Here is a 15,177-nt window from a genome sequence, read left to right on the forward strand (position 1 = left end):
TTAAAAACTTCAGCCGTCACCCTCCAAAGATCCTTTTTTAAACATCTATGCATATGAGCAATCACAATTAAATTGGTTCTCTGCTTCTGACAGGTCTGAACAATAAAAATCTGTGTGTTGGCACAAGACAGACTTAACTAGAGAAAGTCACTACTCTTAGAGTTTTCATTAAGTGTTCCTCAAATTCACCCCTTCTTACTGATAATAGATGCGCGAGTCACAGTTTCAGTGTCATAGAAACTGCAGGTGCCTCAGTGATGCCAGAACAGGCACCATATTGCTAGTGGTTCCAGGAGTGTTTACCTGTTCACTCCCTTTCTCTGTTTCTGAGCCAAAACAACACCATCCTTGCACCTTCCTGCCAAGCACCTGTCGGGAGACGCTTCCTGGTGTCGGTTCGAACAGAGTGGTGGGAAGCAGGAGGCCTTGGAAGGGGAGATGCAATGTGAGGGTGAGTCACTTATCACATACACTTCCCGTGAGTCACCGTCTCTAGGACAGAGAATAATGATACCAGCCCCTTACACGTGGGGAACTTGAGGAATCCAAGTGCTTCTGGGTTCCTTAGCTTTGAGAACGACCCTCATCAAAACTGTGTGGTGGAAAAGAGACGGTTACAGCCTCATTCAAGCTGCTTCACAGGGAAGTGCTGCTGACGGAGTGTCACGTGCCTGCCTCAGTTCACACGGCGGGTGCAGACGGTGGTCAGCCCCAGGCCACGTGTTGTCATGCAGACAGGACCAGTGGCTCTGGGATGCCAATTCTGAAGTTACATGATATGACATATATGTGTATGTGTGTGTGTGCTTTTGAGATTTTTGTTATAGGATTATACAGTTTGTCATGGTTCAAATGAGTCTATAATGCTGAAGGTTGTGTGTGTCAACCTAACATTAGGTGTCAGATGTCAGACAGAATAAGATGGCAATTAGAGCAAAATATTGACGACTTGGGAAGACGAGGCTACTCAGTAACAATCAGAAAGTCATAAAAGTAACTGGTGCTGATACTGTGAACGGGGGAATGTGACAGTGGGTTCCTGCACCGTCTTTGGACTCAGAAGTCTCCTGACAGCAGGGCTGCTTAACAGCCACTTGTAAAATGAGCCCAAGTAGCCGGATGACCCAAACAGGGAGGGGGGGGTTCTAGGCCATGGGGAGACTGCAGAGGAAGGCTCAGGAGCAACAGAAACAAGTCAGGGAGAAACAAGGAGTGGACGAAACACGTGAGGACGGAGGTCAGGCTGGAGCCAGACGCGGGCCGGTCTGAGGTCCCTGAACAGAGTTAGCATTTTCCTCTAACGCGAGTGAGGCCCGGGAGGGACTCCCACTGGACTAGATTTGCTCCCTGCCAAGGGGGCTTTTCCTAGACACGAGTCCCATAGTCCCACAGACGGAGCCATGGGTGGGGATGCGGCTGACAGGTGACCTAGTGACGAGGGGAGGCGCTGGGTCCGACAGCCCCCACTCCTGTTGGAGGTGGTGCCCAGTCTGTGCGATGGGACCCGTTTGACACATGCTGTTTCTGAGATGTCTGCACGGGGTCCAAGTGAGCTGATCTCGCTGGCCTCTTAGTGGTTTGCAAACAGGTGTGAGTTAGAAAGAGCAACTGTTGGGGTCATCACCTCTGGATCATGGTCCAAGCATGGGGAGCAGAGAAGACTGCTCGGGGGGAGAATGTGCCGAGAAGATCGCATGTTCCAGGACCTGTCCCGAGGGGACCCACCTGTGACGCTGCAGAGAGAGGAAGGTGAGGATGGAGTGGTCGGCGCGGCCACACAGAGCTGAGGGGGGTGGTGACCACCTGCAGGGAAGTGTGTGTCCACGAGGTGGACAGTCGTCGCTCACCTGTGCTGCGTGTGTGCGAGGCCCTGCTGAGAACCACGGCACGGGGAGCTGATGAGAACGGAACCAGAGCGAGGGGGGCCGAGGGGGACGCGGAGGTCAGGAGAGGCTCACGCCGAGCACAGAGCACCCCACGCAGTAGCTTCTGGGGGAAGAGAAGTGATGGTACTCACAAGGGAAAATGGTGGTTTTGTGCATTTACTTGAATGTTTGAACACTAGCAGGAGGAGCCAGAGAGGGGAGGGTGAAAGCAAGCAAAGGAAGAGGTTACACCCAGCGAAGGGCCCGGGGCAGCTGCGGGGACATCAGCGGGGACATCAGTGCCCGGCTGGGCCTTTGGGGGCAAAGGAGCCACGGTCACTGGCGTGAAGAAACAAAACGGATGGCAGGACTGGATGTCTGTGGGGGGGAATCGGAGGGAATTCCTTCCGAGGGCTTTGCCTCGGTGAAGTAAGACTCACGACCATCCACAGTGTGATAAGGGTTATGAAGCGTTTCGTGATTTGAGCAAAGTGACAAAGATGTGAAAACGCTAAGGTGACTGGGAGCATGAGGTCCCAGGAAAGTATGTCACTGCAGCTGAGCCCTGGTGGCTTGGCGGCCCTGCATCTATAGAGGGACAAAGCTGTGGGTCTGTGTGCTTTTCTTCCAAAGCTCTCCCAGCCTGGAAAGGGAATGTGGGCAGGTGATGACCCAGAAGGTCACAGGCAAGGGCGTCTGGCCTGTTGATTCAGAGCAGAGAGATCGCCACTGACAGGGTCCAGTGGGTTTAAAAGGAACCCACAGGAGGTAGAGAAGAAACAGCCCAGACGTCCAGGGAAGGCCAAGAACCCACGGAGAGTGGGACGCAGAGATGGAGAGACGGCACAAGCACAAGAGTGCATGCCTGAATGAACTCTCCGGGGTTTTCTCAGGGCCCAGGGCACAGCCCTCACAGTGGCTGGTGGGAGAGGAGTGGAGATGGTCAAAGGGCGTGAGGCAGGAGCTGAGGACCTCAGGGGTCGACGGGTCCCCCACGGGGAGCTGAAGGGCAGCCACAGGTGCCACAGGGAACCAGCCCATGTCCTTCCTACATGGGGCTGGGAACAGCGGGACACACTTGTTTCCAGGGAGCCATGGTCTTGTGCCCTGTGGAAAACAGTTGTCCACTTGTCTGCCTGTCCTGTAACTTTTATGAAGACTGGGCCATTTCTGTCTTTTTTAGCACTGGATCTCCAATACCAGCAATGCGTTGGAAACACAACTGAAAGGGGTTAAATATATCTCAGTGAATAAACAAAAATCAATGCATGAATGAATGTCATTAATTCCAAATTGTGAGACCAATGCGACCACACACGTTCTGAGGCCGAGGGTGAGCTATGGCCTGCACAGGCTGTGGTTAGAGAGTTAATGTCAGTATTTGTCACCCTGACTGGCATTTTCTATGCTCTCACTACTGACTCAACTTATATTTGAATGACACGTTTTTAAAGACATTGTGATAATTTAGCCTGTTAAATCTGGGAGCATTTCCTTCTCTTTAAAATAAGGTTGCACAGCTCTGCTTACCACATCATGCATTGACTTAGACTTTGAGACTTGTGGGAAATTTTACATGCAACGCCTTGGGGGAAGGGGGGCAGGTTGTGACTGCCACCAGAAGTCACTGCTTCCTGGGGTGTGACCCATGAGGTTTCCACATAAGTAGAATTTGTATTTGCAGAAAGGGAGGTATAGGTGATATTGCAGTAGCGATTTTATAGAAGAATGTTGGTATTCTCTTTTATAATAAGTATTAAAGATACATCCTCGAGAAAAGGGAACTCTTGTGCTTTGTTGCTGGGAATGTAAGTTGGTGCAGCCACTGTGAAAAACAGTATGGAGGCTCCTCAAAAAAATATAAAAAATAGAACCACCTTATGACCCAGCAGTTCCACTTGTGGCTACTTATCTGGATCAGAATCGCTGATACAGAATCACTAACCTGAAGGGATGTCTGCACCCCGTGTTCACAGCAGCGAGGACGTGACACAACCCGGTGCCTACAGACTGGTGCCTGGATAAGAAGGTGTGGCGTGTGCCAGGCAGCATGCCACAGCCACAAGGAGGAACTGCAGCCACTTGTGACCACATGGATGGACCCTGAGGGCAGTATGCTGAGTGGACACAGCCGTCACAGAAGGACAGATCCTGTTTGTTCTCACTTAGACGCAGCATCTAACAAAGCCGTGGAACCATAGACACAGAGAGCAGAATGGTGTCTTCAGGGGCTGGGGGCGGGGGACGTGGGAGGTGTCGGTCAAAGGATCCACATTTTCAGTTAAAAGACAGATAAGCTGGGGGTCTAATGTACAGCATGGTGATTATAGTTAATACTTTTATATACTTCAAGGTTGTTAAGAAAGTGAGTCTTCAATGTTCTCCCCACAAAAAGGAAACAGCAGTTCTGTGACATGACAGAGGTTAGCTAGCTATGGTGGTGATCGCTTTGCAACATATAAATGCATCAGATCAACACATATACACCTCAAATTTACATTGTTACATAGTACTTAGGTCTCAATAAAGCTGGGGGTGGTGGGAAGAAGCTATATCCCCAGCTGGAGAGAAAGTATCATTTACATGTCCAGTTTCCTTTTCTTCTGTTACCAATCTTGTTAGTATTAGACATGGCTAATTACAGCTCAGAATCAGAGCATTTCCACCGATACTGGACTTAGAGCTTCAACTAAGCCAGTGTCTCAGTATCCGGCAGTTCAATACACATCTTTGTATCGCTGCCATGGGCGAGGTGCTGGTAATCAGAACTGAATGAAACGTCTCTGGCCTTGAGCTGCCCACAATCTATGTGTAAGTGGTTAACAATTAAGCTGACGGCCAGTTCTCTCCTAGTCCCGAGAAAGTTCTGGGGGAGCAGTGAGGGCCATGGGTCTGTCTGCTGCTGCTTAGAAACCTGGCGCCAAGCCCAGGGTGGGTGGCTGCCGCCGTTCCTTATTTCGTTCAGCAATTTACAACCCCAAAGGCCTGTCTCCTTGGAAACAAGAAATGATTTTTTTTTAAGTGGAAATGTCCATATTAAATTATCTTTCCATAAAGTAAATTGGGAGCGATGTCATGTGGCCACTAAGCTATGACCGTTATTTATGGGGAAATCAACTTCATAAAATCTGAGAAGGCAAGAATCACTGGGTTGTATGTTCCCCTGCCTGTGGGGAGGTGACAATGCAGCCGGCTGTGAGCTCAGGTGAGGTTTATTCAACCCCCTGAGCCACGGTGCCTTCTGCATGCTGAACCCTTTTTCTTGCGCTTCACACATGATGAAATGGTATTACAATGAAGCTGTGATGGATGCGTCAGGCTGCCCCCAGTCAGCACAATGGTGTCAGCTCATGCTGCCACGTGTTACACGCGGAGTGGAGCGGCAGGGCAGTGGGCCTTTACTGGGTTGGGACATCCTGCGAGCATTAGCGGTTCCTTTCCTAGTGGAGAGACATCGTCTCGGCGTGATGTGAAGTTCGACTCACACACCGGGACGTGTGCTATGCTCCACCAGGGGACGTGTCACACCAGTGACACAGACGCAAAGAGAGCGCTCACTTCCCCACATGCTCAGTGTGGCTGCTCCTGGCTCAAGATTTCATTAATGCAGGAAAACGGTCATTTCATAATGAAATGGGAGACGTACCATGTGACAGACTAAACCACGCTCATTTTAAAAGTGTGTATTCAACTGTATAAGAAAACAACAAATCTGTTTGGTCTTCAACTAGTATCAAAGTATCAAGTTATCAAGATAAATACACGTATAAAGAATTATAAAACTTAAATGGTCAACAGAGATGCATAAATCATTCCATCTGTACAGTATGTTCTTTACTAGTCAAAAACACAGTCTGTAGTAGCCACTACTTTGATAATAAACTCAAAAAGACCTATTATCTTACTACCAACACTGGATAGAAACAACTCAGAAGTGAAAAATCTTTATATTAAAATTAGCATTAAATATTGATTGCTAGCGGCTATTTTATTAAAATTTTTGAATGAAGCTAAAATCAGTAACCAAACAATTTTTGGTAGATGGTGTCTGTCACACAATCAAAATCATACAGGTACTAATATTTTCAACATTCCCACGACTGGAAAGTTTTCAAGCACATTCAGCTACATAAGACTGTTCCACCATTGATTACACGCCACGCTCTAGAAACGCAAAGTCATTCTGCCTCCAGGAACTTAGTCTAGCAGATTGCAAATAAATGCTCACACACGATGGGGAAAGCGCTACACCAAACTACAAGCACTGACTTTGGGGACTGCAAGTGACAACGTGACTGATTCTGAAGGGGTCTCAGAAGGTGGCCTGGCCACACTGGGGTCCATCTGCAGCAGAGAAAAGGGCGTGCGCAGTACGTGAGGCGGACACGCACCAAACATGTGAGCATGTGTGTGTGTGAAGGGTCCTGCGGGCGTGTAAGTTACATGGGCTTTGAAGGGCTGGGGGCCGTGCCTGGGGGTGTGAGACGTGGATTAGGGCGCGTTTGCCAGGAGGCTCCTGTAGCCCTTAAACTGGGCAACGGGGAGAATCAGATGTCCTGGCTGCGATGGGAAGATGGTGAGGAGCTCTGAGCAGAAGGAGGCGCCATCTGAGTGGCCTCCTGAAGTCATCGTGGTTCCTCTCTTGGCTCAGGTGACAATAAACGGGCCCCGGCAGGAGAGGGACCCAGCTGGTGGCCACCCTGAAATGACTGAGCCTGAGGTGGGGGCTCAGGAGATGGAACTGGTTGGATTTGGGGTCTGTTTTGAGTGTGCACCCTACTGAACTTGTTGCTGAATTCCATGCGGGGTGTGAGTCGTCAAAGGCGTTCTCCTCCTGGGCAGCTGACATTTACCAAGACGGCAAAGACTTGAGAAAAGCAGGACTGGGAAAGGGCGGGTTAGAAGAATGGTCGAGTTTTGTGTGTTAAGGCGCCTGATGTGTTTGTCCACCTCCAAACAGAGAGTTCTCCAACAGGCCGCCGGTCTCGGGAGGTTGACGGTAAAACCGAGGGCATCCGGGCAGAGACACAAGGACCAGCCCTTGTGGCTGCGACCTTCACCTCAGGGGGAACGGATGAGGAGCAGCGAAAGGGACGGAAACAGAGAGGTCGTTGGAACAAGCAGGACCAGAGAGACTGGCAAGATGGAAAGCAGGAGCAGAATTTGCTCGAAGACCAGAGAAACCATCAATAAAATGAAACAGTCCTGAGCTAATAAGGGGATTGGTCCTGCGGCTGAGAGTGAGCCACATGGATGTTAAGTTCTCAAACTTTAAACTGATTGAGAAAAATCTGATAATTCAAAGGTCTATAAGAAAACAAACGTTCCCATAAGAATTTCTCCTCCAAGAATTGCTTAGCTCACACATTATTGGCAGGCGACCACGTTACCAAGAAAACTCTCACTTGATACTATTGACTAAATGTCATTTCTGCTTGGCAACAGTGATCTTACTTGAAGTATCAATTGCATGAAAAAAACGTTTCCTTTAAGTCCCATTATTTAAAATCTTATTTTGAAACCACAGAATCTGTTAACATTACCTTGGGTTATGAGCGCACGCAGTGCAATCTAACTTGTACATAAAATGCCTCTTTTTCTGTCCCGGGACCATACAGACACGGGAGCGGCCCTTTTCCTCCTCACACCCAGGAGAGCAGCGAGCCTTCCTGACCTGCAGGGACAGGCGTCTGCCCTCTTGGACCAGGGGTCCCTGAGGAGGGGACAGCTCTGAGACTGCAGGCGTGGAGAGTGCCACGCTGGCCACGTGTAGGTGGGCGCCCAAGCCTCCCAGCTCACTGGCGCTGAACAGGGCTTCCTGGGACATACTGTGTTCCTTACAGAATCAGGATTGAGGGATTTCAGGAAACTTCTCTGCTAAAATCAGAGACGTCCTGGGATAACTCTGACAGGTTAGACACCTAGATGGAAGGATCCCATTTGTGACAGGGACTTGTGTCCCCTCCCAAGGGGGCCCCAGGAGTAGCAGAGCTCACTGTGTTGCCCCTAAAGGGTCTTGGCCTTGGGCGTAGCAGGGAAGCCTAGTGTCCAGGCGGGCGGGCCTTACAGACAACCAGGGCCCTGAGTCTCCGTGGCCGCCCAGGCCATGGCCGCCGAGCTGGGGAGTAGCATGTGGGGAGGCCGGGAGGGAAGACCACGAGGGACGCAAAGCAGGGGCAGGTCCGTCCCTCTGCTCCCCACAGAACCCAAATGGGCGGGGCTTCAAAAAACAGCTGGTGAGGCCTCCATGTCTGCTTGACACACGGGAGCAGCGACCGGGCAGGATCTCACGTAGGAAAATGGGGAGGATTTGCTTTAAATACCTGAGAGTGGAGCCCATTCTTGACCATTGCATGTGTGTGCCTATGTGTGCCCGTGTGTGTGTGTGTGTGTGTAAAACTGCATTATTTAGAACCCAACAGGAAACTGATGGCACAGTCCCAGCAGGATTATTTGAGAGGGTGTCTTCACAAAGCCAGGGTTTGGAGAGTCCTGTGGTTACAGAGTTGTTACAGGAAGCTGGAAAGGGACATGTAGGGACATCACCTCTTGAGAAAAGCAGCGGGTTTTGCCAGAGGGACCCAGCCAACCCAGGGAAGCCGACATCAGTGCCCTGACCCCATGCTCCCCCTGAGCCCCTCATCTCCTTTCGAGCTCCCCACTGGATGAACCCACCTTGGGGGCTGAGGACACAGTCCACACAGGTCCACCAGTGGGGCCACAGGGAAGCTTAAGGGAAGGAGGAGAGGAGCCCTAAAAGTGCAAAGGGAAAACAGGAGACAGAGTGTGGAATTTTGCAAATGGAAAGGTCCTTAGAAATTGGGGCAGTGTCTTCAACTCACAAAGAAAGCAATAAGGACAGAGGTAGAAGGTCAGTCTCAAATCTTTAGAGGTCAAGAGAGAAACCCAAATTTCGTGATCACAGTCCAGGCCAACAACATTTTCTATATTACTCAAGCAAAATTTATATATATATATATATATATATGCTTTTTAAAAAGAATTTTAAAGACAACCTTGTAAACAAACACCTGGAATCAGCATATTTTCACCCCTAAAGTTACATTTCATATGGTTCACTCTAGAACACTTGAAAAAACCAGTTAAAAGATTATGCACGTTTCTGTAGGGAAATGAATGGGTGTGTTCATGTTTATTACTTTCTAACATTGATAGAATAATTAATTATATGAAGAGGATAAAATGTCTGTTCTCAAATACCCATAATAAAGTCCTTAAATCCAAACTAGGAAGATGGTTTCCAAAGGAGAGAATCACGATGGAACACAGACAAACAAGGGCTTGCTGTTTTCCACAAGGATTTGAAAATGGGAACGTTTTAAAAAAGGCAGGAACAAAAGTGAACATCCTCTTAATACAGACCCGGTGATCACGCTCCTTGGTGTTCACCCAGAGGGGCTGAAACAACGTCACACACAGACCTGCCCTCGATGTTACAGCAGCTTTGGTCATAAAGGCCAGAACTCGGGGGCCACCAGGACGGCCTTCAGAGGGGACGGATAAACACACTGTGGTCCATCCAGACAGTGGAGGATTATTCAGCTAAAAGGAAATGAGCCATCAGGCCATGACAAGACATGGAGGGACCGGAAATGCATATGACTGAGTGACAGAAGCCAGTCTGCACAGGCTGCACACTGTGTGATCCTAACTCTGTGACATGCTGGGAAAGGCACAACTATGGGGACAGTAAAATATCAGTTATTGCCAGGGGTTGGGGGAGGGGTGAACAGGGGAGCACAGGGGACGTTTAGGGCAGTGAGACTCCTCTGTGTGACGCTGTGATGGTGGATACAGGTCATTACACATCTGTCCAAACCCACAGAAAGAGCGACACCAAGAGTGACCTGATGTGAGCTGTGGACTCTGGGTGATGACGTGTCAGTGCAGGCTCATCAGGTGTCACAACTGTCCCATCTGGGGGGCTGTTGATGGCAGGGAGGCCCTGGGAGTGAGGGTGGGGGTGGGGGCAGGGGATCTATGGGAAATCTCTGTACCTGCCTCTCAGTTTTGCTCCGAACCTAAAACTGCTCTAAGAAAATAAAGCTTAATTTTAAAAAAGGCCAGGAGAGCACAGAGCAGGAGGGAGCAGGAATGCACACGTCTTCATAACGTTCCCAACTTGTTTGTTTTCTCAAGTGAGGGAGCTCATCCACATCGATCCTCACCGTTTCCGAAGACAGAGGACATTGTTCTCTCACAAAAAAGATACAATCGTGGAACAAAGGACATTTTCCCCCGCGGCGGGATAGCTGGGGCACACCCACCTTGCTGGTTTTGCTGTAGACCAGGGAACATTTTACCCTCACAGGATACGATTCCACGAGCACATTTGCAAACTGCTGCTCCAGCCGCAGTGAAAGCAGCGGCGAGAAATTGTGCAGACCGTGACCTCAGTTTTATTAGCAGCCTTTCCAAACATTCACCTGACCTAAGCTCATTTTCTTGTGTAAATCCTAAATGTGGCTCACCAGGGACCTGCCAGCAGATAAATACCGTCGGAATGTGTTTACGTGCAAATTCCACTTGTTTTACACTCCCAAATCATGTGACACATCTAGATGGTGCAAACGGAAGTGCAATCAACGTCTGGATGCCTGGAATATCTCCACTCCCCCCTTCCCGGGAGCCATGCATTGGACACGGGCAGCACCGCCAAGGTGGGAAGGATCCCCAGGACATGACATGTGCCCGTGTGGTGCCCCCCCCCCACGTGACCCTGCGGCGCTCACTACGTCACACTGAGTCCTGGAAACCCTGGCCCCAAGGAGGGAGAGCGCCGACCCTTCCAAGCAGGCGGCGCCATGGAGGGAGCTTAGCAGCTGGCAGCACCCTGTCCACCCTGGTCAGACCAGGGGCCTGCAGAGCCCGGTGGGTGCCAGGTTTGGGGGAGCGCCCAAGATAAACTGCTGCTCGGCCAGAGACCCACATCTGACCAAGGCTTAAGTGCAGTGGATTAATTTACACCTGTACAGGGGTATTTTTTCACGTAACTAAGGCGGCCCGTGGCCCATCGCTACTCAGGGAAACAATGTCCAGTGACAAAACGGCCCATTCATAGGCTCCCCGACGTCACCTGCTGCTGACACAGGTGACACCCCTGCGGGGGAGGCCGAGCGCAGCACCGGTGCGGGGGCAGGATCGCGGCCCCACGGACGCGCGCGGCACTTACTTGAGAACTGGATGGAGAAGCCCGACTTGCTGATGAAAAAGTCGCTGTCGAACTGCAGCGTGAGCGAGCTGAACGTGCTGTGGATGTCGCCGGGCAGCGCCGAGCCGCTCCACTCCCTGAGCAGCACGTCGCTGTCCGCGGGTCCGTCCCACACCTTCAGGATGTCGTGAGCCAGCTCCGTGTCAAACACGATGAAGTGGAGGCTGCCGAGACAGAGCACAGCCCGTGGGACCGCGTGGCGACAGCCCGTTCGCGAGGTCCCCGCGCACAGGTAGCGCACAGGGCGCGGCGCCCCAACGTGCCCGGGGGCTGACAAGCGGGGGGGACACGGCCCCTGGCCCCAAGCCCACGGTGCCCCTGGGACGTGAGCTCAGGCTCGGCGGCCGTGGGGAGGGCCCGCGGGACCACAGAGCTGCAGGCCGAGCTGCTGCCTAAGACGGGGCAGTTCCTAGGCAGACGGCCAGCCCTTCTGTCACCCAGTGTTGTCCCGGGCCCACTAATCAATGACAGCTTTGTGTCAAGCCAGTGGGTGTCAGATCTTTCACGAAGGAGGTGCCGGTGTCGTTCTCGAAATGCCCACGTGGTGGCAGCACCCAAGCTGGAGGAAACCGCTTGCCAACGTGGGACCTTTACCCCAGGAGGATGCGGGCCACCCATCTGAGTGAGCTGACCTTGTGGTGTGTGTGTTCCTACAAGTGCTATTTGCAGAAAAAGGCATTATTTGAAACACCAACCCAAAGGCAGAAAGGCATATTATAAAGCCCTTTATAAAATTTAAAATGTTTCTACTGGATTTATAGGTATTTTCCAGAACAACTTAGAAGTCTCCACGTCCGTGTAGCTACTGACAGAGGCAGCAGGAGAATTCTAGCCGCATTGACAATTCAAACAGATCAAAGGGGAGCTAAACTACCGACAAAAACCTGCCTTTCTTGTTGGTTTATAGTTTACTACCTAAAGCACAAAACTGTGAACATCAGTAGATGACACGAAAAACTAGACACACACCCTAAGTATGGATTTTGTGCATATTACACCTGCAAACAGATCTATGGCATCCTGCTCACAGCACAAAACGTACACTATGTTTCTAAATGTTGAACGGAGAGCACGTTTCCTACAGAGAACAGAGCGGCGGGCAGCACACACTGGGCGGCCCATCGTCCCGGGTGTTAACACTCGGCTGACCTGCTTCGGACCTTTTTAAAACACACCTTCCAGATACAGTCACTCCCCCCGCCCCACTTACTCTTTTGTTCTTGCTCTCACCCCACGCTCTGAAATTGCAGCGCACTGTTTCCATTTATACTTTTACAATTTTCCCATGCGTGGCTGTGCATGTGTCTCTTCAAACAATATACAGTATTTTGTGTGTTTAACAAAACGACGTAACCGATGTCATTTTGCCCTGCACGTGCTTGTGTCATTTTCAAGTTACTTTTTGTATTTAGCATCATGCAGAACTCCTCATACTGAAGACATGGGCTTTGTTAATTCACTTGAGAAGCGTGAGTCAGCGCTTCAGTTTCTGGTCCTCTGCTAAGAGCCACTTCCTACGCTCAGGATGACACATGGAGCTGCAGGAGACACCTCGGTGGGCTCATCCTAGGGTCTCTAGGCTCCAAGAGAGAAACGGCTGAGCTGGTCTCCCAGGTGACTCTGACTACTCACCATGTCACAACAGCACAGAAAAGTGCCTTTGTTTCGTCAGTTATCTACCAGTATCCGATAGTGCCACAGTTCAGTCGTCGTGAGAAGAGAAAAATGGTGTGGAATGGTACATTGTTTAAATTGCATTTTCCTATTTGTGAGGTCGGACATCTTTTTACATCTCTGAGGCATCCACCCCTTCAGAATAGTTCAACAGTCCAACAAATATTTACAAGCACTGACTGTGTGACAGGCCTGCTGGGGGCCTTTGGGTCCATCAGTGAACTAAGCAAAGAACCTGTGATCAGGGAGCTCACGTGGCAATGGGAGGACACAGCATGAGCCACCAGCATAATAACCAACTAGACGACGTATGCGAGTAGGAGGGAAATGCAACTGAAGAAAAGAAGCAGCAGAGTAGAATAGAGCACAGGCCGGGCCGAGACTGGGGTGGGGGGAGATTTAAGTATCAGATGGGTGGTGAGGCCTAACCATGTGGACAAGGGGAGGTCTGACAGACTTGAGGAGGTGGCAAGTTTGTTACACTCCGTCAGGACCAGTGTACCTGGGGCAGAGGGGGTGGCACGGAGACCTCAGAGCTGAGATCCAAGAACTAAAGGGTGACGGGGGTGGGTGCCTGGGGAGGAGGAGAAACACACTTTGAAGGAGATTTTAAAGATGGCTTTAGGCTGGGTGATATACGAATGTGTCATTTTTAGTGAAGCAGTTATCTCACCGACTATTTAAAAACAAGCAAACGACCCTGCTTTTTGCGCTGAGAACAGACCACAGAGGGGAATGTGGGATCGGGAATTGCTGCTTGAGTGACGCAGGCGGGAGATGGGCAGAAACACGCTGGGCCGGTCCTGAAGGCAGAGAAAGCCGGACTGGGGGAGGGCCTGCGAGAGAGAGGACGGAAGGTACTTGGCAGTTTTTGCCTAAGAAATTGGGAAGGTGTGGTTGTCATCAGCTGAGTGACAAAGGTGCTGGTGAAAATGTCTGACACGGGAAGACCGAAGCTTGTTTGGGACCCATGGAGTGAAGACTTCCACACTGGACATTGAGCAGAGGCAGGTGCTCACGCAGATGGAGGATTCTGAAGAGAAGTCTGGGTGGAAATAAGCAACGTGAGTGTCTTCGGCAAAGAAATGGTTTTTAAACTCCTGGACTCGATGAGCCATTCAATGTTTGGGTGGCAAAGAGCAGAGGACCACGGACTCTGAACGACCTGATCACCTACGTCTGCCGGCTTTGGACTGAGCTGATCATCTTTCATTATTGATTTCAGTTTATACTTTAGTCTCGCTGAAAGAGTCTGTTGCACAACCATTATCATTTTAAGAAAAATCTGCTACTTACTATGCCAGGAGGGTTTCTGTTGTACTATATTGTTGATCAGGAAATATATTAAATTCTATTGTTATTTTTTTCTCTATTTTGATGATCATGTTGTTACTTTTTTCTTAATATATAAATGGGATGAATCACAGAGTTCAGCTCTTAATTTTGATTTCTTAAACTTTACTTATCTTTTGACAAGTAATTTCAGCCTCATTTAACGAATTAGACCATTTTCTTATGTTTTTCTTAGGACTGGAAGATTTTTTCCAACATATTCGTATAATATATTATTTAATATAATATTGCATTACAATTATATTATAATATACATTGTATTATATTATTTTCAATTTTCTATGAAAAAGACAATCTATTGTATGGATGTATCTCTATTTTCTTTTCTAATATCAATTATTTGAGCCACCCATATTTTATCTTAATAAATCATGTCAGTTATCTGTCAACTCAATGATATTTCTTTTAAGAATCAGCCTGTGGATTTTTCAGTTGTCTGTGCTGTTTCTTTCACTTAATTTTGTTTTTTTTTACTATATGTGTTGTTTTTCTACTTCTACTTCTTCTAATTTACTCTGATACTATTTTTCAAACCCCATTAGGTGGAAGCTCCACTTGTTGATTTTCCAGTTATCTTCTTTTTCTAATACGTGTATTTATGGTTATAAATTTCCTATTAAGCTATGAATCCTGTCTTTTTTATTTTCAAACTGGAGGAGGTGTTTGTTACTGTCTAGCTGTAGGTTTCCATTTCTGTTCCATTGGGTCACGATACAGAGTATAAAAGACAGCGATTGAATTCATTGACAGTCCTGGCACGTGGTCATGTTAGTACATTAATCTTTACTTGATCAGAATGTGCAGATTCTAACTGGAGGTTGTGTATCTCTTTTAAATAAGCTTAATGACTGCATGGTTCAAATCTTCTATGGACTTACTAACTTCTTATCTGTTTAATCTACGCATCATCAAAGTTGTAAGAAGTATGCTGTGCCATTTCCGATGTCTCTATATAATTTAGTCAGTTTTGCTTGTCTGTATTAAATATGTTGTTAGCTGGATACAAGCTACTATCGGTTGCATATTCCTGGTGGATACATACCCCTGAACAAC

At 49.0% G+C, this 15,177-nt stretch overlaps 1 protein-coding gene across 2 annotated transcripts in view; it reads right to left on the bottom strand.

Annotated features, from left to right (window-relative positions):
- CSMD1 (CUB and Sushi multiple domains 1) overlaps positions 1–15,177 on the bottom strand; it is a 1,601,557-nt gene that overhangs the window by 220,943 nt on the left and 1,365,437 nt on the right. For both annotated transcript variants that reach the window (XM_074329288.1, XM_074329289.1), the window contains exon 26: positions 11,059–11,261. In XM_074329288.1, coding sequence (XP_074185389.1) covers positions 11,059–11,261 — 203 coding nt within the window. The remainder of the gene's footprint in view (positions 1–11,058; positions 11,262–15,177) is intronic.

Source organism: Rhinolophus sinicus, linkage group LG04, assembly GCF_036562045.2.
Source record: "Rhinolophus sinicus isolate RSC01 linkage group LG04, ASM3656204v1, whole genome shotgun sequence".
NCBI lineage: Eukaryota > Metazoa > Chordata > Mammalia > Chiroptera > Rhinolophidae > Rhinolophus > Rhinolophus sinicus.